We start from the raw sequence: 22,729 nt of genomic DNA on the forward strand, positions 1-22,729 counted from the left end.
TATAACTCTGTTTAACTTTTTTTGAGAAACTGCAAGCTTTTCTGAAGCAGCTGCATCTTCTTACATTCCCACCAACAGACTGGATGAGGTTTCTAATCTCCCCATGTCCTTGTCAACACTTGTTACTGTCTTTTTCATTATAGTCTTCCTAGTACTTGTGAATTGGTATCTCATTGTAGTTTAGATTTGCATTTCCCTGAAGGTTAATGATGTTGAGCATCTCTTCATACGCTTATTGGAAAATGGCTTATATATGCAGCTGGGTAGCTTTTTCAGCCTATTTCCTGCCTATAGAAATTTGAGAGTTCATAGGCTTCTTTTCGTTTTGAACTGTCTCTCTCTTTTTTTCTTTTTTCAGGTCCAAGTGGATACAGCTCTATTAAAAATGTACTGGTCTTTCTATATATCAAATTATAAACCATCCCTTTAATCAAAAACCTTATTGCTGGATCTCTTTGGGGTAGGCCTCTCTCTACTTGGTCTGCTAGTTAGGGTGCTATGGGATAACACCCTTAAGTTTCTATAATGTTCTTTTGTCTAGCTATGTGGGTACCCAAGGCATCATCTTTCTGAAGTCTTAATAAAGGGTCTTGTAGCTGTATCCTTGGTTTGGTCTTGATCCCGAGGCCGTGGTTTACTAACAGCATCCTGGATTTGACTTTTGACCTGAGGCTTTCTCCTACTTTGAGAATCTCCTGCCAGCTGGAAAGAATGGTTTTATTTTCTAACTCAGCACAAGTCCTGAGTTGGAAATATTTCCTCTCTATACTGCTTAAAATGTAAATAGTTAATTATTTAACTCAGCTCTTTCTTCCCATTCTTTATCATAGGAGCTAAAAGAAACCCCGTTGGCATTTTCAACATTCTGCCTGGAAACCTCCTTAGCCAAATCCACAAATTGACTAGGCACCCTCTCTATCTTCCACCAGTTGCTACAAGTGCCAACGTTATCAAAAGTTTCACCACTACGTGAAAAGAATTTCCTCACTGCTCTTCTAACTTGCTTTAACAGTGCCTTTCTAGAATCTGCTGGATCCCAAAACCAGTGTCACAGGTTTCAGGTTTTTGTTATGGCAGGGCCCCACTTCCAGGTAGCTATTTCTGTTTGTTTTCTGTTGCTGTGTAATAAACTACCCCCAGAACTTTGTGGCTTAAAATGACAGTGATTTATCATTTTTCATGATTTTGTGGGCCAGCTAGTGGTTCTTCTGTTCCATGTGGTATAGATTGGGAGCACTCATGTTGCTGCATTTGGCTGGGAGCTCAGCTGGGCCTAGAAATTCTAAAATGGCCTCACTCACATGTCAGAGACCTTCATGCTGTCTGTCGGGCAGGAGGTCTTAGTTTTCTTCCATGAGGCTTCTCTCTCTCCATGTGGTTTCTGAGTCTTCAGTAGTCTTACCTGAACTTCTTTACGTGGTAGCTGGCTTTCAAGAGGATGATAGCAGAAGCTGCCAGGCCTTTTAAGGGCTTGGCTTAGAACTGAGAGTTTTACTTCCACTACCTTCCACTGGTCAAAGCAAGTCACAAAACCAGCCCAGACTCAAGGGGAGGAGAAAGAGATGAGGAGAGAGGCACGTACATATGGGAGGAATTGTTGTCAGCCGTCTTTGGAGTTAGTCTATCAGAGCCTGCTACGCACACTCACACTAAGTGACTGGTGAAGCTCTTTACCCATTCCAGGGATGTGTGCTTTTCAATAGTAGCCAAGCTTTAGGTCAAGGAACTGAATCTATAACATACAATTTCAAACATAAACAATAAACATCTGTAGTTTCTAATTTGAGGAGTGAGAAAATAAAAGTACTATTTTTGTTCTCAGAAGAGTCAACAAATACTTATTAAGCCTCCCTTTGTATTCTCACTTTGCCATATACTAAGAAGAAATTAAATATTAGGACAACAGCTTGAGTGTGACCTAGGCAAAGGTATTGCACTCCTCACTGCCTATTTGCTCACGTGTAACAAATAAGTGCAACATGTAAGGCTTGACATAGTACCTGGCACTTAGTCTTTACTCAGGAAATTTTATTTTCTTTCCTTCCTTTTATCTTCCTCAAAAGGATACTGAATATGCCGTCTCCTACAGTCTCTATTTTATTAGCATTAATGTAAGTTCTTTTATCTGGACAGGTACTGCTCATATGATAGAGGCTGATGTCATTTTTCCAAGTGCTGGATCAGAACATGGCCAACCAATCATGGCTCATCCTCCTGAAACAAACAGTGATAATACTTTACAGGAATGGCTGGCTGAAGTTATAAAAAGCAATAAAGGCATCAAACTGGATTTTAAGAGGTATTTGTACAAACATGTTCAGTCTCCTAGTTGTTATAGAATAACAATATGGAAAAAAATCAATAACTTCATATATCTGTGCTTGACTAAATAACTTTATACTTTATCTAAACTGAAAATGGAATTGCAAACTAATATGTTTCAGGAATGGACCAAAGACACACTGAGTTGTTTGCTAAAATTGTTTCTTGGGAACCCTTTAAGGCTAAAATTAAGTTAATTTTTATATAAGAAGTTATCCTAAGTGACCATTGTAATAGTAGAATGGTAAATTTAAAATACCACTTTCATTAAAAAGTAGTTCGAGAGAGAGATTTGGCAGTAGTTGGGGTAGTTAATGCGTTTCCTACTTGATTTGTGTTATTATATTTGTGGAAGGGGAATTATCTAGAATTCTTTAATAACTGAAGAGTTTCTTAAAAATAATATTTTGGAAACACTGATAATGAAGAGAGCAAGATTAGGTGTTGTTTCCTTCCCTGTGGCTATCACGGAAAATTTTACTTCTGTGGTATTTTGGCAGTATAAAAATGATAGGGAAAGCCAGGAATTTATTGTGACACCATAAAAGCTCACCATAAGGCCCATGAAGGCAACTGCTATGAAAATCTAGGATGTGTGGTAATCCTGCCTTATCTTTGCACAATATTTTAAAATTGAATTATCTCAAGAAATTAATAAGGATTTGGAGCTCTTACTCACAGGGTTTTTAAGGTTACTCTAATCAGTTGTTGCGGGCCTGAGTGTACCAGTCAACCTCTTTACACTGTTGGTGAGTGAAAGCTGTTTCAAGATCTTAAAGCTTTTAGAGGGGTGAACGGTCCAACTCCATTTTCTTGACAAAGAAACTTAGTCCTAGAGAGGTTAAGTGACAATAGCTAAGCCTGAGAGCTGAGCTAGGACCAGATCCCAGGTTTCCTGGAGCCAGTCCAGTGTTCTCTGTACTGTGAAATAAAGCATTTAATCATTAGTGCTTGGTGAGCTGAATTTTAGAGCTCCTTGCCTTTTCATGTGCTCAGTTGTTTTTTTTTTTGATGTTTACTGTTGCCCGTAGACTTGCTCTCTGTAATATATTCTTTTTTTTTAATTTTATTTATTTTATTTATTTTTGGCTGTGTTGGGCCTTTGTTGCTGCACACATACTTTGTCTAGCTGTGGCGAGCAGGGGCCACTCTTCCCTGCAGTGCATGGACCTCTCATTGCGGTGGCTTCTCTTGTTACGGAGCATTGGCTCTAGGTACACAGGCTTCAGTAGTTGCAGCACGTGGGCTCAATAGTTGTGGTGCATGGGCTTAGTTGCTCCACGGCATGTGGGATCTTCCCGGACCAGGGCTCAAACCCATGTCCCCTGCATTGGCAGATGGATTCCCAACCACTGTGCCACCAGCGAAGCCCCTGTGATATATTCTTTGGCTCCTCACCAGTCAGACCAGCTCCTTCATTCCTAAATGCTAGCAGCTACCACTGAAAGGCTGTGCCATTAAAAAAAGAGTTTTGGTCATAACATATTTGAAGGGGAATGAATTTAACTAACAATTATATAAGCACTTACTGTGTGTCAGACACTGTTCTAAGAGCATTAAATGTGTAAATTCATTTAGTCTTCATAACAATCCTAAGAAGTAGGTTATTCCTATTCTCATTTTCCAGATGAAGGAACAGAGGCAGAGAGGGGTAAGTAGCCTGCTTGTGGTCACGTAATCGGTAGGAGAGCTGCCAGCCTGGCTGAAGAGTTCACACTCTGAACCGGAACTCTGCACTACGTCTGTAAGAGTAGCTGAATGACCTAATAGTCAAATTTTAATAGTTCTTGTTTTGTGCCTCTGAGTTATTTTGTTTGTATACACGCAATAACTAAGTAATATACGATGATTTAAAATTTTTATCTGGAATTTTACCTTAGAATGTAATTTTAAATGGTTTATTATCATTTTAAGTATGATTTTTATTTTGTTAGCCCCAATTTCTAAACAAAGTTAATAGAAAAATAGGTACTGAGAAGTTTGACTTACCAAGTAACTTTTTAGAAAAAAAATCTATTCTATAAGATCTAAGTTTATATCTTCCCTGGAATTTCCTAAATAAGTACTACCAAAAAGAAATTTTAGGTAGTATACTGATCAGGACCCTCCTCTTCAAATGATCATTTTGGCAGACCTTTTGTCAGTTCTTTATGGGAAACTTAATACTAATACATGTAAGGATTGAGAATGATATCCACGGATATTTTAAATTAGAATTACATGGAATTTATAGATTAGTTGGGAACGAAGTGTAATTTTGCAATATTTATAATATTGAGTCTTCCAGGCTAGGAACATAGTATGTTATTCTTCGTAGTAAACATTGTATCTTGCTCTTGGGCAAAGTTCATCCTCAGTCTTTTTTTTTTTTCCCAAAAATGTTATGGCTTTTCTTCCACATTTACTCTTCCAGAGGAATTTTATTAATTATTTTGTAAAGCTCCAGAAAATTAAAACTACAACAAAAAGTTGTTTTCTTCTTAGTAAAGTTTTGTGGTTTTCTTAATATAGGTTTTGTTTTTCTTATTTAAGTTTCTGGTAAGGGAAAATGACATTACTATAGTCTATATTAGTGATAATTAAAATATTTACATATAAAACAGAATATGTACATTAAATTCTTATTTCATTATGTTCTGTGCCTTAGCTCTGTATGTCTAACTGTGCAGTGTTTTGCATGTAGTAGACACTTAATACATGCTGGTGGAATTTCAGTTTGGGAGAGAATATGCTGAGACTAGATATTATCAGATGGCGAACCATTGTTAAACAGCCTGATGTCAGCTTACTAAATTGAGAAAGCATAAGCTTCCTCCTAAACGTAAACTGGATTAACCCAACCTCCACAGACACCAGATTTCTTAAGAAATAAGAATCCTTTCTGGAAAAGGAGAGGAGACATGCGTGGATTAGTTCAAGGTTACCTCCCACTCCACCCATGAAGAGCAGAGCCCCACGGGGACTTGGCTGCTGCTGTGGGACTTGGAGACAAGCAAGCTTTAGAGTAATAGATACAAGTTGTTTGCTACTAAAAATGGGGGAATTTTGTAGGAAGTACAGCTGGCCAGATCTCAGAATTGTGGTTTTTAACATGGCATTGATACCATTCAAGGCAGAAAGCATTTGAGACAGAGAAATGACAGCATCTAAATTAGAGTCTGTAAGGTCTAGCATTAGAGTTTATCAATCCACTAAAATCTAGGGCCTCTATTTCAGGGGCATAAGAGTGAGAAAAAAGCAGTTTATTACATGGGAGCAGAGTGAAAGAGAGGCTGGTTTCCTCTGGTTTTAGTGAACAGTATCCTTGCTCACTAATAAATATGACCCTATAAATAATGAAGTTATCAGTTTCTGCTCTTAAAATAGGAGGCCCAAAAGGAGTGAGGTGAAGAGTGGTAGAAGCATAGGCAGAAGGACTCCAATCCATTAAGAAGAAAAATGGAAAGGTGAGGAGAGGTGCTGAATGTTCTCGCTTCCAGTATCCATCTCCCAGATTCTTAGCCTCCCATCGCTGTATTCACTAAAAGCTAATTTTCTTAGAAATGAACATAGGCCTTAAAGGTTCAGAAGACATTCAGAATTATAAGTAGCGTAGCTTTCCAATAAAGTTTGTGTGTGTATTTTTAATCAGTAAAAATTATGTAGGCTGATTAAAATCTTATTGTTTCAAGATATATGTGTCCGTTAGAAAAGATGTAGGGAAGTAAAAAGACTGAAGCTGCTTTTTAGTTTAAAAGTAACTAAAATATAGTTGTCTCTTGTTTCCAGGAAAGGTGTTTACAATAAAGGAAAAAATGAAGTTTATAAAAGCTTTAAGGAAATGTTATAATTTTACACTTGGCAATCATTTTTAGAAATGTGTTTATGTGTCCAGACTCACACAAGTATGCATGAAGGAAAAGAAGCCCTTTTCTCCAAGGTCATGAGCCGGTATTAGAGACATGGGGCCTGAGTGCACTTTGGGTATTTTCATAAACTTGAATTTGCAGGTTATGAATGTATTTAATTTTTAAATCTTATTTATACATTCTCTGATGAGTGAACGTTTGTGTCTTTTCATAAATTGTTTTTATACTGAGTGATCCTAATACAGAGTTTTGAAACCTCTGTCTACATGTAGTGTCATTATTCATACATTTATAGACCCTTTTAGGTACCTTCATGAATAGTAAGTATAAATCAACATTTTAAGATATGGCACATGTTAGCTTTCCCCTCTAGTGCTATCTGCTCTGTGATTTTGTTTAATTCAGGCATTATGGTATCATACTTTTATTATGAATTTGACAATATTAAAGCCAGCAGTCTAAAAGAACTTTTTACTTTTACTTTAGGAATATATCTCATTGACAACAAATTGTTTTTAGTCTGGCAGCTGTAGAACCATCCATGATGCTCTTGGAAAATGTGAAGAGGCATCTGAAGCGTCCAGTGTGGATTAATGCTGATATTCTTCCTGGTCCAAATGGAAATAGCAGAGTAGTGGATGCAAAACCTTTTATAGACACTGTGACATCCTTCTTTCCAGATGTGACATTTTCCCTAGGTTGGACAACAGGATGGCATCCTGAGAAAGTCAATGAAGGTGATAATTTTCTAAATGTATTCCTTTTTGGTCAAATTAAAATATACTCAAATATAAAAATAATACCTTTAATACAAAGCCAAAAACACATTCTGCAAAATCTAAGAGCCTAATGGAGAGAAAGGTCTGGCCCTAGAGATGTGTGTATGACTCTTCCTTCTGTTATTTCAGATAGATACTCATTCATTGGTGACATTCTGTCACCAAGCTTCCATGGAAAATGTTTATTTGCAAGGTCTAGAATAACCAAAGCTGCCTCTTTACATACACAAACGAATCCTGAATTGGTCTCTTTGAACTTGTATTCTGTACTCTTTTCTTCTTTCCTTTTACTTTGGAGCAAACTCCCTATGTCAGATGAAAGATAGAGAAGTGGTAATTAAAACTTTTCAAGTAATGTGAGGCCAGAAGTCGGTGGGTGTACAGTTGAACAGCACAAATTCTGTTCCCTAGACATTAGAAGGAGCTCCAAATGTAGGCTGCTGGAACCTTGGTGCCCTTAAGCTCTCTTTGGCTAGACAGGGGGTATGTGAGGCCATGAGACTCTCCTCTAGGCTGGATTTCTTCTTTCCCTTTATGTACTCTTACAGATGGACCTGATATTCAGCTTCTTTCTCCTGGCTGAAACTTATTATGCTATTTGGATTCATCTTTCTATTTATTCATACATTCCTAGGTAGTGATTTTCCAGTTAACAGCCATTAAGCAAACAGATGCTCTGGGACACCTGAACACATGGTAAAAATAATCAACCAAGAAGTTATTTAGAGCCAGTGGAGATGTTAGCCTTTATCTTGTGTTCAGGGCAGTCTTTTTACTTATTTGCTACTATTGTTTTTAGATGTAAAGTTTTAAAATCTAACATGAGATTAGAGTAACTGCTATCTGGTGAGTAGTGACATTTAGGTTATAACCCCCTGGACCAACAACTGATATGATTGAGAAAAAAATAATATGCTTTACATTTGTTCTATTTTAATTTTCTAATCATTTTAATTTTTATTAGTTTCAGTAAAGGATATAGCATATAATTCAGAGTGTTTAAAGAAGGTAAACTAGAAACAATTTAATAGCCTCCATACTGATTCTAATCTTTTAGTCACGGTTTAGTCTAACTCTGGCTTTAATCTCAGGCTTGAGCCGAGTTAAACCATATCTGGGTCTTTTGTTTGTGTTGAATGTTTCCAGGCTGCTTTTCCCCCACTGGCCTCTTGTCATTACCAACATGTGTTTTATCCTCCCTTACTTCTTCTGCTACAAAATTTAGAAAAGAGAGTTTATAAGTTTTTAAGTAATGTAAGTATAGCTTCTGTTAGCAACCCCTTTTTCTAATTAAAAAGATATAATTTTCCAGATTTTAAAGGAAAGCAGACCTTTCCCTTCTTTCATGAGGCATTTAGCTGCTAAACTAATGTATTCACATAGGCTTTTTGTAAATTGTTCCTTTACTGACCAGTACTTTTTACAACCTATGGATAGTTTTGATAGAGTTTAGGGGCTATTTTTAAAATATAGATTTTTTTCTGAAGCTGTTTATAAACAGGCAGATATGTTTTCCACAATGTCTAAACATGATTTAAAACATAAAACACATATATAAAAGTCAATTTTAACACTATTTCTATTTTAGATAAAATGTGTAAGTAATTTGGACTAGACCCCCACCCCCCAAAAAAATTGAAGTTAATTATTACTTAAACAGCTAGTAAATACTCTTTCTTTCTCTCGGAAAAGAAAACTTAACAACAAGCAGAAGATATAAGTTTATCGAGAATATTAATGATGCAGAGCCTTAGAATCTTTAAAGTAAATATAATGTCAGAATTTCCTTTTTTGTACTTGAGAGATTAATAAATTCCTTTCTAATGTTTTAATTTTTTTTTATTGCTCTAGGTCACTTGTGACATTACTTAGATTTAATTTTTTATCTACATTTTCCACTCAAAATTTTTTCTTGCATTAAGTGGTATTTTAATTTCTCTGAATCCAAATGGAAATGTTTATGAATTACCTATGAATTTACCTATTCATATGTAATTGAGTTTTTTACTTAATTGACTTGTAGGACTTTGGTTAGAAAAGTTAAATATCTTTCTTTTCATTTCAGGTTACAGTTGGATAATGGTGAAAGAGATGGAATATATATGTAATGAACTAAATCAGCTTGTAACATTTCCTGTCAGAGCAGCATTAGTCAGGCAGTCTTGTTCTCAGTTACTTTGGCTGTTAAAGCAATCAAACAGGTACGTGTAAGTTTTACAATATAGTGTGTGCATGTGAGTGTGTGTGAGAGACAGAAAGAAGATGAAAACTGATTATGTAAAGACAACGTGTGTGAGAGAAAGAGACAGAGAATGAACACTGATTCTGTAAGTGCTCGGACTTCCTCACTGGAATGACGATCCTTGATGAACCTCAACATCATGTCTTTCACCTCTGTTCCTCACAAAAGCTTTTGCACATAGTAGGTGCCAGTAAATGTTTGTCATTTTTTTCATTATGTTATACATTCACAAAAAGTTATAAGTGGGTAAAATAATTTCCCTTTGAATTCTGTCATAATTCCAGAAGTCTTTCCCATATAAAAATTTTATTTATTTATTATTATTATTTTTTTTTTTTTGGCCACGCGGCTTGTGGGATCTTAGTTCCCTGACCAGGAATTGAACCTGGACCCTCGGCAGTGAAAGCACCAAGCCCTTACCACTGGACCGCCAGGGAATTCCCAAAATTTTATTATTTTAATATGTAATAAAAATTGGTTGGACCATATATTAAATATTATAAAGCTACAGATATTGAAATAGTTTTGATACTGTCTTTTCAGTAGACTAGTCAATAGAACAGCAGGGAATGTCCAGAAATAAACCCAACTCTATCATGGAACTTAGAACAGGAAAAATCTGGTATTTCAGATCATTGGAGCAAAAGTTCAATAACTTGTGTTGGGACAACAGGCCAACATTGTAGGAAAAACAAAGTTAACATCTTTCCTTAATCCTTCCTCCAAAATAAATTCCAGATGAATTAAAGACTTGAACAACAAACATTAAATGCATAAAAAAACCACAAGTGATGATTCTTTTTTTATATAGTTTCAGAATGGAGAAGACCCTTCTTAGTAAGGCACAAAACCCAGAAGCTATAAAAGGAAAGTTTGATACATTTGAATACATAAAAATAGGTTCTGGTAAAACCATCCTCAACACATATGTCAAATAGTTGTAAAGAATTCTAACAAATGAAGAATGATCACAAATCATCCAGAAAAAGACCCTGTTTGATAATTCACTATATTGTAGAGAGTAAGGAAGCATATACTCAAACATTAAAGAAGTATCCACATTCCTGTGGGTATTGAGTTTTTACTAAATGCTTTTTTCAGTTTCTATGAAAATAAATATTTTCTCCCTTTATCTATTAATAAAATAAATTTTATTAATATCTTATATATTGAACCATCCACACATTTACAGAATAAACCCCACTTGATTAGAATTTATCATTCTTTTAATGTACTGCTGAATTTTATTGCTAATATTTTAGTTAGGATTTCAGCATTTGAAAGTGAGATTGGTCTGTAGTTTTTTTTTCTTTCTCAGTTTTAGGTATCAATATCATGAATATTTCATTAAAAAACTAGGGACCTTTCTTTCTTTTTACATTTTCGGGGATGTTAAAAGTAACATTCAAATGAGGCTTGTACCTGAGTTTTCATAAACTCAACATTGAAACCATTTAAACCTGGTGCTTTGGGGAAAGCTTAACTTATACAGTCTTTTCTATTTCTTACATGGTAAATGGTTGATTTTCTGTATGGTAGCCAATTTTGATATATTGTATTTTCCTAAAAAATTGTTTATCTCACCCAAGTTTTAAGATTTATTTACACACAGATGATTAAAATAGTTTTCTTTTGGTTTCTTCTGTGTCTCTAAAATAATTTCCTTATTTTGTTTATCTGAGTTTTCTCCTTTGTGTCTTGATTAAACTAGAAAATGATTTATTTCTCTTTTTTTTGAAAATGAACTCTTGGATTATGTATTTTTCTGGTTTATGATTTACTAATTTCTGCTTTTTATCTTTTAAAATTCTATTCATGTAGTTTCTTCTAATTTCTTGAGTTAGATGCTTATTTTCATTTTTAATATTTATTAATATATTTATATTTATTAACATAAATATTTAAGACTATACTTTTTTCTCTGACCACTGCTGTAGCTGTATCTTATTTTATCTTATGTGTAGGTTTTCATCACTGTTAATTTATAAATATTCTGCAATTGTGGTTTTGTTCTCCTTTGTCTCAAAAGTTGTTTTAAGAGAAAATTTTTTAGGCACTGAGATAGTAGAATTATTTTATTTTGGATTGGTTAATAGTTTTCTAGGTTTATTGTATAGTAATCAGATAATGTCTATATTATTTCTACTTCGTAGACTTTATTAAGGTTTTATTAATGGTTTGATATATGGATATTTGTATGAGTTCATGTATTTTATGAGGATATAGTTTGGCTGTTATAACAGAAACCTAAATTAACAATAGCTTAAACTTAAGTTTGTTTCTGTCTCACATAACTGGAAAAGCATAAATAGGCCAGGGCAGATTTGATGCCTTCACAGTGTCGGGGACCCAAAATCCTTCTGTCTTGGTACTTGTTTTCCTTAGGATATTGACCTCATCTATATGGTCAGATTGATTACTGCCATGTCTGAGTTTCAGTTGGTAGGATGGAGGGAAAAAGAGGCTCAGGGCCTGTGTCTGTTCTTCAAGGGCACTGGACACACTCATTGGCTTTAACTTAGTCGTATGCCTATACCTAGCTGCAGGGGAAGCTGGGACATGTAGCTATTATTCTGTACAGTCTTTTGCCTAGTTAGAATTCAGGGGATTGCTATAAGACAGAAAGGAGACTGGATATTAGAATAAAACTACTGTGACAGGTTAATAACATACATTATTAGTTACGTTATTTAAGTCTTTCATGCCTTACTCTTTGCTTTTAAAAATATTTTTAATGTAATTCTTTGAATAAGTAATATAATCACAAGGTTTAAAAACCAATGAACAGTTATACTGTGAAAAGCCTTTCTCCCATTCACCCAGTCCTGCCCAGCCTCACTAAGCACAGTTGTCAGTTTCTTGTTCAACCACATTAGTAGTTTCTTTATGCATATAAAAGTGAATACAAGTATAGATTCTTATTTTCCCCTCCTTTTTAAAACAAAAGGTATCATATTATATACCTTGCTTCTGTTCTGTTCTTTGCTTTTTTTTTTTTAACTTAGCAATACATCTTGGAGCTTTTTTCAAAGTTCCTCATTTTCCTTTTCTAGGTGCATTGTATTTACGTATGTACTATAATTTATCTAACCAGCCTCCCTGTTGATGAACATAAAGGATGTTTTTAATCTTTGATATTACAAACAATGCTATAATGAATAACCTTATGAGTGTGCCATTTTGCATGTGTGCAAATATTTGGCATCTTTAATTTTTTGGCTACTTGCTCTCTTATGGACTAAGAGAGTTAAAGTCTCCAACTATTAAAGTGTTTTTGTCTGCTTCCTCTTCTGCCTTTATAATTTTTGCTTATTAAATGCTCATGATATGTTATTTGGGGCATATTCATATAGGTTTTATTATCTTCATGAAGAATTATACCTTATTATTAAAAGTTCTCCTTCTTGGTCTTGTTTAATGATATTTTTTACCTAAATTCACATTGTCTTTTTGTTTGGCTTGAATAAATTTGCTTTATCTTTTCTTTGAAAAATAAATTTATAAAGTTTTAGTTTTCATTGACTGTTTTAAGGCTGATTTATTGTCATTAAAAAAATAATTTTAAACATACAAAAAAGTTGCATAAAACTACTACATCTCCTTTACCCAGATTCCCAAATTGTTTAACCATTCTCTCTCCCTCCATCCCTCTCTCTCCCCCCACCTCTCTTTCTCTCTTTTTTTCTATGTTTTTTTTTCTATCATGACGCCTCATATCCTTAAGTACTGGAGTGTACACTTCCCCACACAAAGATGCACTCCTGTATTACTAGTATGCAACCTTCCAACCAGGAAATCAGCATTGAGGCAACACTGCCATGCAGTCTGCAGACCCCATTCAAATTTATCAACCATTCCAGCAATCCTTCTTATTTTCTTGTGGTCCAAGAAACTCTCCAGGAACGTGCATTACATTTAGTTTGCATAAGTCTCCTTCAAAATAGTTAGTTCCTCAGTTTTTCCCTTCCTCTCGTACACATGACAGTCTTCAAGACTACAGGCCTTTTATTATGAAAAATGTCCACAGTCTCGGTCAGTTCAATATTTCCTCATGACAGACCTCAGGTCTTGCATTCTTGGCAAGCTCATCACGTACTTGTCCCAGTTCTCAAATCAGTCACTTCTTCAAGGATCCCTGCTTGATTATAGCAGCAGGTGGTATTTAGAAAGCAAAATCTGGGATTTTAGTATAATCATTGCTTCTAGGGTGTCAGTGCTTCCAGGACCTCTTAATGGACAGAGCTGGAAAATATATGTGTATGTATATGTGTAGTTATGGTCTGTGTACGTATATATGTATGTATATAAAAACACACCTATATAGACTTACATACATAAACATTTCTGTGTGTGTGTGTGTGTGTGTGTGTTTAACCAACCCATGAGTTCATACTGATATTTCCAATTTCAACCCAACCCCTGAGGGTTCTTTCTAGCCTTCTTTCTTTCCATGTTGTTAAATTCCTTATCAGATGCCTAGATACCTAGCTCTCATTAATCTAATCTAACAGTCTTTCTTTTAAAAAGAAGAGTTTAACTTATTTACATTTATTTATAACACAGATATGTTTGGTCTTGTTTCTGTCATTTAAAAGAAAAACTAACATATTTGCTATTTCTGTAGCTTTAAAAAGCATTTCACTGTAGCTATTTTCTTTCTTTTGTATTTTTAATTCTGAATATTTGGTAAGTTAGTTTTTTTTCCTATTGGTTATTTCTTACTGCTACTTTATAAAATATGCTTAATTTACTTCTTTACAAGTGCCCGTTAACTTCCATGAGCAATAATAAAATTAGTGTATTTCTTCACCCCCCTCTCACCTAATTTGAGTTGACTGTACTCTCTTAATGTCCAACTTTGTACTTCATATTGAATGATAGATTGGCTGGCTGTAAAATTCTTGGCTCACAATGCCTTTTGAATTTTGAGGGCATTGCCCTTCTCCTTTCTTTTTTTTTTTTAATATAAATTTATTTATTTTTTTGGCTACATTGGGTCTTCGTGGCTGTGCGTGGGCTTTCTCTAGTTGCAGCGAGCGGGGGCTACTCTTTGCTGCGGTGCTTGGGCTTCTCATTGCGGTGGTTTCTCTTGTTGTGAAGCACGGCCTCTAGGTGTGCAGGCTTCAGTAGTTGTGGCACGCAGGCTCAGTAGTTGTGGCACACGAGCTCAGTAGTTGTGGCTCGTGGGCTCTAGAGTGCAGACTCAGTAGTTGTGGCGCACTGGCTTAGTTGCTCCACAGCATGTGGGATATTCCCAGACCAGGGTTCAAACCCATGTCCCCTGCATTGGCAGGTGGACTCTTAACCACTGCACCACCAAGGAAGCCCTGCTCTTCTGCTTTCTTTTTATTTATTTATTTATTTTTGGCTGCATTGGGTCTTCGTTGCTGTGTGCAGGCTTTCTCTAGTTGTGGCGAGTGGGGGCTACTGTTCATTGCGGTGTGCGGGCTTCTCATTGCGGTGGCTTGTCTTGTTGCAGAGCATGGGCTCTAGGCAGCAGGCTTCAGTAGTTGTGGCATGTGGGCTCAGTAGTTGTGGCTCGCAGGCTCTAGAGCTCAGGCTCAGTAGTTGTGGCGCACAGGCTTAGTTGCTCCATGGCATGTGGGATCTTCCCAGACTAGGGCTTGAACCCGTGTTCCCTGAATTGGCAGGCAGATTCTTAACCACTGTGCCACTAGGGAAGCACCTCTTCTGCTTTCTAATGTGAGTATTGATGTGGCAAAGTGTGAAGCCAGCCTGATTATTTGTTTGCCCTTATAAGCGACTTGATTTTGGAGGGGGGAAATGGGGGAAACTGAATGTAGAAAGGGTTCTTTATCTTTGATGCCTAGTAATTTTACTAGAATATGTCTCAGTATGGACCATTCTATACCAGTTTTTTCAGCAATATGGAGTTTTTTTCAATATATAGATTTAAATGCTCTTCTTTCCTGTAATATTTCTCTGAATTGTATTTTTAAATACTTGTTCTGTTGCCTTTGTACCACTATGTTTTCTCTTTCAGAAACTCCAGTTATGAATATGTAGATCTCCTTTGCCTGTCTTTGGTATCTATTGTTTTCTCTTTAGTCTTTCTTTCCTTTTTATTTGTTTGCATTTTATTTTACTGTATTTTATAATTTGTCTTCTCTGACCCTTACAATATTTTCAACGATGTCTGTTCTCTCTAGTCTAGTATACCTTCAGATTTCACCATATTTCTGTAATAGTATTAATTTTCCACTTCTTTCCTAAGATCTGCCAATTAATATTTTATCATCTCTTTTCTGTTGTCTTGAAACTTCTTCCATGAATTTGTATATCTGCTTTGTGCTCTTCAAAAAGGCAACTGCATCATTTAAAAAATGTGTGGGTTATGGCTTTCATCTGTTTTGTGGCTTCCTTTTTTTTAAGTAGTTTTATATCTGTTTCAGCTATCTGATAGTTTTTTTCTAATGATGAGGTTTTTATTTCTCCATCTGCCATGTGTTTTTTCTTATATTTTCTTGTATATTTTCTTTGTATAAAATCTCTGCCAAATTTATTTTGATTATCTGCTTTAAAGAAAGTGAGGTGTTTTTTAGACCAGCTACTTGCCTCAAGTTCATAGTGGAGAGGGATCAGGACTATGCTCTTTATGACCCAGAGAGTCTTACGTGTGACTTGTTTAGCATTTAACTTCTTCCCAGTCAATGGAGATAAGCAGTTGTGGTGTCTCTAGGTAAGATCTTTCACGTGTCTCTTAAACTTTTGGGTTTTCACAGGAACAGTCTGATTCCTACAACTATGGCTTTCCTGTTCTATTTCTTTGTCTCCACTGCTTTTTGAGACCAAATCTAATCCAGAAAAGCTCCCACTCGTAGTTCAAGGACACCATTCCCACTGTGCAAAGTGTTTCCGTGGGATATGCCTCTCATCCAGAAGAGTCTCTTATAGGCCTTCTCTGTAATCTGCATGCATGAGCAAACTCTCTCCACCTCCTTAACATGTGGCCTTAATTTCTCTTGCTGTTAGAAACCTTCTCACCTGTTTTGTAATTTGCACTTTCAGCTCTCATTGGAGATGGGGTTTCTATTTTCATTCTTTTGTTCTTTTTGTTACTTTAAGGTGATTCTAGGAGAAAAAGGAGGCAGTGCTGACTTTAGGCTGCCATGTTCAAATAGGATGATCCTGTCATCCCATTTCTTTCATTACTTACTGCCTCAGTTTCCTCACCTTCCACTTCTGTGTAGTCAGTTACTCTCCTGAAATTTCTCATTTGAAGATCATACTTTGTTCAAGCCAAATTCTTAATCTCTGCAACATTTGAGTACTGCTGGTCTCCCTTTTCAGTTTGAAACTCCCTTGTCCTTTGGCTCCATGGCATTGCACTAAGTGGATTCTTCTACTTCTCTGTCTAGTTTGTTGTTGTTGTTGTTGTTGTTTTGGGGGGGGGTCCTGTTTTTGTTATTGTTGATTTGTTTTGGAACTCTGTCCCTAATTTTGGGGTTCTCTTAACTTCATCTCTTTCAGAGTCTTTTATTAAATACGAAAGGTAAACAACAAAGCTTTTTAAAAAAATTTTATTGAAGTATAGTTGATTTACAATGTGTTCATTTCTACTGTACAGCAAAGTGATTCATTTATACATATATATATATATACACATACATACACATATATACATTCTTTTTCATATTCTTTTCCATTATGGTTTATCACAGGAGATTGAATATAGTTCCCTGTGCTATACAGTAGGACCTTGTTGTTTATCCATTGTGTATATAATAGTTTGCATCTGCTAATCCCAAACTCCCAATCCATCCCTCTTCCAGGCTCCCTCCCCCTTAGCAACTGCCAAGTCTGTTCTCTATATCAGTGAGTCTGTTTCTGTTTCATAGGTAAGTTCATTATAAATTCTGTATTAGAGCCCTTTTGATTTACAAAAATCTTCCACAACTCTGTGCCTAACCTGTTCATGTTCTTCATGGTGTCTTTTTCTTTTTTTTTTTAATTTATTTTTAACATCTTTATTGGGGTATAATTGCTTTACAATGGTGTGTTAGTTTCTGCTTTATAACAAAGTGAATCAGTTATACATATACATATGTTCCCATATCTCTTCCCTCTTGCGTCTCCCTCCCTCCCACCCTCCCTATCCCACCCCTCCAGGCTGTCACAAAGCACCGAGCCGATGTCCCTGTGCCATGCGGCTGCTTCCCACTAGCTATCTACCTTACTACGTTTGTTAGTGTGTATATGTCCATGACTCTCTCTCGCCCTGTCACAGCTCACCCTTCCCCCTCCCCATATCCTCAAGTCCGTTCTCCAGTAGGTCTGTGTCTTTATTCCTGTCTTACCCCTAGGTTCTTCATGACATTTTTTTTTCTTCTTAAATTCCATATATAAGTGTTAGCATACGGTATTTGTCTTTTTCTTTCTGACTTACTTCACTCTGTATGACAGACTCTAGGTCTATCCATCTCATTACAAATAACTCAATTTCGTTTCTTTTTAAGGCTGAGTAATATTCCATTGTATATATGTGCCACATCTTCTTTATCCATTCATCCGATGATGGGCACTTAGGTTGTTTCCATCTCTGGGCTATTGTAAATAGAGCTGCAATGAACATTTTGGTACATGACTCTTTTTGAATTTTGGTTTTCTCAGGGTCTATGCCCAGTAGTGGGATTGCTGGGTCATATGGTAGTTCTATTTGTAGTTTTTTAAGGAACCTCCATACTGTTCTCCATAGTGGCTGAACCAATTCACATTCCCACCAGCAGTGCAAGAGTGTTCATGGTGTCTTTTGATGGAAGGAATTTCTGAATTTTAATGTGTTCAAATTACTCGAACATATCCTTCACGGCTAGTGATTTTTGTGTCTTGTTTAAGAATTCTTTCCCATCCCCAATGTTATGAAAATTTCTCTAGTAATATATTACATTAAAGCTTTGTTGTTTACCATTAATAAAGGAAATTGAAGATGATTCAAAGAAATGGAAAGATACCCCATGCTTTTGGATTAGAAGGATTAACATTATTAAAATGGCCATACTACCCAAAACAATCTACAGATTTAATACAATTCCTATCAAATTACCCATGGCATTTTTTCACAGAACTAGAACAATTAAAAGACCCAGAATTGCCAAAGAAATCCTGAGGAAAAAGAACAAAGCAGGAGGCATAACACTCCCAGGCTTCAGACAATACTGCAAAGCTACAGTAGTCAAAATAGTGTGGTGTTAGCACAAAAACAGACATACAGATCATTGGGACAGAATAGAGAGCCCAGAAATAAACCCACACGCCTAAGGTCAGTTAATCCTTGACAAAGGAAGCAAGAATATACAATAGGGAAAATACAGTCTCTTCAGCAAGCAGTGTTGGGAAAGTTGGACAGCCACATGCAAATCAATGAATTTAGAATACACCCTCACACCATACACAAAAATAAACTCAAAATGGCTTAAAGACTTAAATATAAAACATAACACCATAAATCTCCTAGAAGAGAACACAGGCAAAACATTCAACATCATTCAGAGTTTATTCTATCATTGAATGACATTTGGATTATTTCATGGTTTTGGCTATTGCAAAGATTGCTGCTGTGAACATTCATATATATAAATGTGAACACACACACACACACACACACACACACACACATCCTGGTACAAATGTGCCTGCATTTATAAAGGTTATATCAGAAAGGAATTTCTAGAAATAGAATTTCTAGGTCATAGGATATTCATACTTTCAGCTTTAGTAGATACTGCTAAACTGTTTCCCAAAGAAAATGCATAAACCAGCTACCTGTTTTAAGTTGGATAAATGTCACAAACAATATTCAGCAAAAGAAGCAAGACCAAAAAAATTATATCCTGTATGATTCCATTTATGTAAAATTCATTAACAGGCAAAAATTAAACTGTATTGTCTAGGATGGGTATACAGGTGGTAAATAAAGCAAGAAGATGGCAACCCAAAAGACAAGGTTGTGAGGACTCTGGGGGAAAGGCGAGGTTGTGATAGGGCAGTGATATACAGGTGTCTCCTGAGGTGCTGGCAGTGTTTTTTCTTGATTTGTGTTTTGTTACACTGGAGTTCATTTTATAATAATTTGTTAAAACATTTATGTTTTATGCATCTTTTCCTATACATGTTACATCACAATGAAAAGAGCTTTAAAAATGAAATCTGAGAATTGATTTGAATGAATGCATTTAAAATACTCTTAGTCAATTTTATTTTTCCTACTTTTAGTTTAAATACAGTAGCGGGAGGATTAAAAGAGGCAAAATAACACTGGAAATAAAATGAATAACTTCTTTTAACCTAAATTCATATCTGTCTTTTTATAACGTTTGTCACCGTGGTGCTCAATAAAGTAATAAAAACGCCATTTTAGCAAAAATATAAGTTTTTAAAGTAATTCTCATTTTTTTTTCTGTGTTCCCTACTGTAGTTTAAAATTCTTTTTAGTTTGTCACATAATACTACTATGGAACAAAATCCAAAGTACTTTGTTACATTTCCTTAAGGACAGTAATGTGTCAGTATACCAAGAATATATACATTGTTTAGACTGTTTCTTATCATTAGCAGAAGAACTGCTTTGGAGATTTTCCCTGGATTCTGACAAGTTTATGAGGAAAATAAATATGAAAATACTTAACAGCTTCGCATTTCTCTAAACTCTACTAAGAGTAATGTAATAGTAATGTCACAGGAGAAATGAAAATATACGATTTAATTAGCATTACAATTCTGAGCATATTCTTATATCCATAATAAATCTTCATATATTATTATTGTTTTTTAACTCCAGAAATACATCTAGGTTTATTCTGTTTGGTATTCTTAGTGACATCTCTTGGCATTCTTGTATCTCATACAGAAAACCCCCGGAAGGGATAGCGGGGCCACTTATAAGTGAATATGAATGTTGGGAACGTCAGTGACATTTGTGTCTCTTCACTGTCCCTTCCAGTCGTGCTTTCGACTGTGGCCTGGCTACTGAAGAAACCAGGTTAGAGCTGTGGTTTTTGTGTAGGGAACAGATTCCTTGATCAGCAACACAATCTCCTCAGTTCTTTTGTCCAAAATTGGGCCCATTTCCAGTGCTACCAGTCTGGGTTTCTAAAGCCATTTAACATTAATTCAGATACAGCGGGACCTAATTTAGGCAACAGCAGTGTGAATTTTATTCTCTCTAGTCCCTTTGATGTTGATGAAGGAATGAAACAGGAAAATATAGTTCCACCAGTGCTAATTAATTTTTTCTTCTGTGTGAATTTGGGTTAGAGACAAATGAGAGTAACTGTTTTTGGGGTTATTGGAATTCTTCATCACTGTTTCTTATCTTTCTCTTTTAACTATATAATTCTGTTTTATTTTAATGCAGGTACAGCCTGACTGTTTGGACTGGAAAAAACGATAGCTATTCCACTGAAGATTTACTTTTTATTAGAGGCCATTTTGACAAAAAAAGAGTTTTCTATGACATCTTGGAACCACAAAACCATGAATTTAAACAAGCCATTGGAATAAAAATCAATCTCTAAGATGAAAATTCTGCTAAATTATTTCATGTTTTGGTTTCATAATCCTTCTTTGCTTTGGTCTGCATTGGTTACCATATAAATTATGATGATTGATTTATGTTCCAGTTTATCCAGTCAAAAAACATTTACTGAGTGCTTACTCTGTTAGGCTTATGTCCTTATAATACTGTACTTACCTAAAAGATTTGGAAAGAAGAAATTGCATTGGGCTAGTATAACAATACTTTAGGAAAATGAATCTTTAAAACTCTTTATAAAAAAATTTTGGTATACTGAAGATAATTGAAAGAATCCACATGTCATACAGCTATTAAATCACATTTTGTTGGCACTAGCATTATAGAGAGTTCATAAAAATATGCCATCCTCTTTCCTTTTTCCTGGAGAACTAGTTATTCAGAGACTACAGAAGAGTAAGAGGGCTTTAAAAATGTTTTTAACTTTCACAGGGATGAGCAGCTTTCTTATAACAAGATCAAGTCTCTTTACCAGAAACAATACGGATTAAAATTAGATGTATCTAGAACTTCCATATTTGGGGGAGTATGCCGACAGCCGTATATGTTTTTTGTATTCTTTATTTTGATCATAATATCTAGAGTGAGCAAAATACTATTGGAGAGCAGAATTTTAATCCTGGTAATATATCATTTGATCTTCAAGTTTCTCACCAACATCACCTTGGTTCAGGCCCTTGTTCTACTACTAGAATTTCAAAAACTGGTTCCTCATGACTTCATTCCTCATACTCTTCTCAAAGATACCCTGAATATTTCTGCTGGAAAAAAAAAAAAAACTTTTAAAAAACACCTCTTTCTTTATGTCAAATCAAAAATCTCTAGGGGATTCTTAAATTCAACTTCATTGAATTTTATTCTTGCAAGACCCTTCCTAACGTGGTCCCACTCTAAAAGTTAATTCAGTGTCATCAACACAGTCCTTCATTTCAAAAACAGCTACACCATCTGTAGTCTCCAGATCTTACTTTAACAGTTAATTTCAACTAATATTTTTCACTAGTTGTGTCATACATAGTAGTTATGTCTCCTCAGCTAGATTATAAAGTGCTTTGTGGTAAGAGAGCACTCTTAATTGTATTTACAGTGCCTGGCGTAGTCCTGAGCAAGATATTCAGAAAAACATGTTGCTTCTTTGATTTATTGAAAGTAATTTACCAATGAATGTCCTAAGATATGTAATTTATCTTTTATCAACCATTTTCTCCCAGTGAATAAAGTAGTGTGATGTAGAGAAAAGAGCTTGGGTTTTGAATTCAGATAGACTTCCCTTACAGCACCACCTCTGTCCCTTAATAGCCATAGATTTGGGGAAATATTTAACCTCATTGAGTCTTGATTTCTTCATCTATAAAATGGGGGAGGGGCGCAGAGGATGAAGCTTCTCTTGTAGGGTTGTTGTGAAGGTTAAGCGAGATTCATGCAATGGAAGCTTGTAGCTCAATGCTCATCACATAGCAAGTGCTCAACAGATAGTTCCCTTCTTTTAGACTTATCATGTGATCATATCCATTGTAGATAGATAGCAGTAAGACATATAACATGAACATTGTATACATATAAATACTTCAAGAAAATGATCATATTTCCACTTAAAATTTTAGCTACAACTGAATGTGGTGCTATTTGTCAACACCTAAAACTTCACTTTCTATGATTGTTTGCCAACAGCAAAAGATGCAATTTCATAATTATAAAATGTTAATAATTGCAACAAATAACTCTTAAAATTATAGTAAAAAGTAATGTTTACATTATAAATGTTCTAAAATGACCATGCTTTGCTTTTACAAAGAGAGCTGAATTTATAAATGAATTGCATTTTAATTAAGTTTGAAATCAAATTCATTTGTCCAGAAGATTAACTTTACTACTTTATCCTTAATAATATTTTTTAAAGTATTAGTCTTAAGGCAAAATGCCTTTATATTGAGAAATTTATCAACTAAGTGTCATTTAGATTAAGATTTAAAGCTATATTTTAAAG

General features: G+C 35.3%; 1 protein-coding gene across 3 annotated transcripts in view; it reads left to right on the forward strand.

Moving 5' to 3' along the window:
* Positions 1 to 22,517, forward strand: part of FAM151B (family with sequence similarity 151 member B) — a 42,476-nt gene extending 19,959 nt beyond the window's left edge. Inside the window, exons 3-7 of one of the 3 annotated variants that reach the window (XR_002647416.3) lie at positions 2,134 to 2,299; positions 6,690 to 6,907; positions 9,015 to 9,150; positions 20,059 to 20,190; positions 20,566 to 20,676. Coding sequence is in view for 2 of the 3 variants with exons in the window: in XM_030759644.2 (XP_030615504.1) it covers positions 2,134 to 2,299; positions 6,690 to 6,907; positions 9,015 to 9,150; positions 20,566 to 20,725 (680 nt within the window). In the remaining variant the exon portion in view is untranslated. Of the gene's footprint in view, positions 1 to 2,133; positions 2,300 to 6,689; positions 6,908 to 9,014; positions 9,151 to 16,984; positions 17,289 to 20,058; positions 20,191 to 20,565 lie in introns of those variants that run through there. The other 2 variants (XM_022593787.3, XM_030759644.2) reach the window with 2 other exon arrangements.
* The last annotated feature ends 212 nt before the right edge of the window (positions 22,518 to 22,729 follow it).

The sequence above is a fragment of the Delphinapterus leucas genome, chromosome 3, assembly GCF_059928025.1.
Source record: "Delphinapterus leucas isolate spDelLeu-1000000601 "Yukka" chromosome 3, BTC_Dleu_Yukka2, whole genome shotgun sequence".
In the NCBI taxonomy this organism is placed as follows: Eukaryota; Metazoa; Chordata; class Mammalia; order Artiodactyla; family Monodontidae; genus Delphinapterus; species Delphinapterus leucas.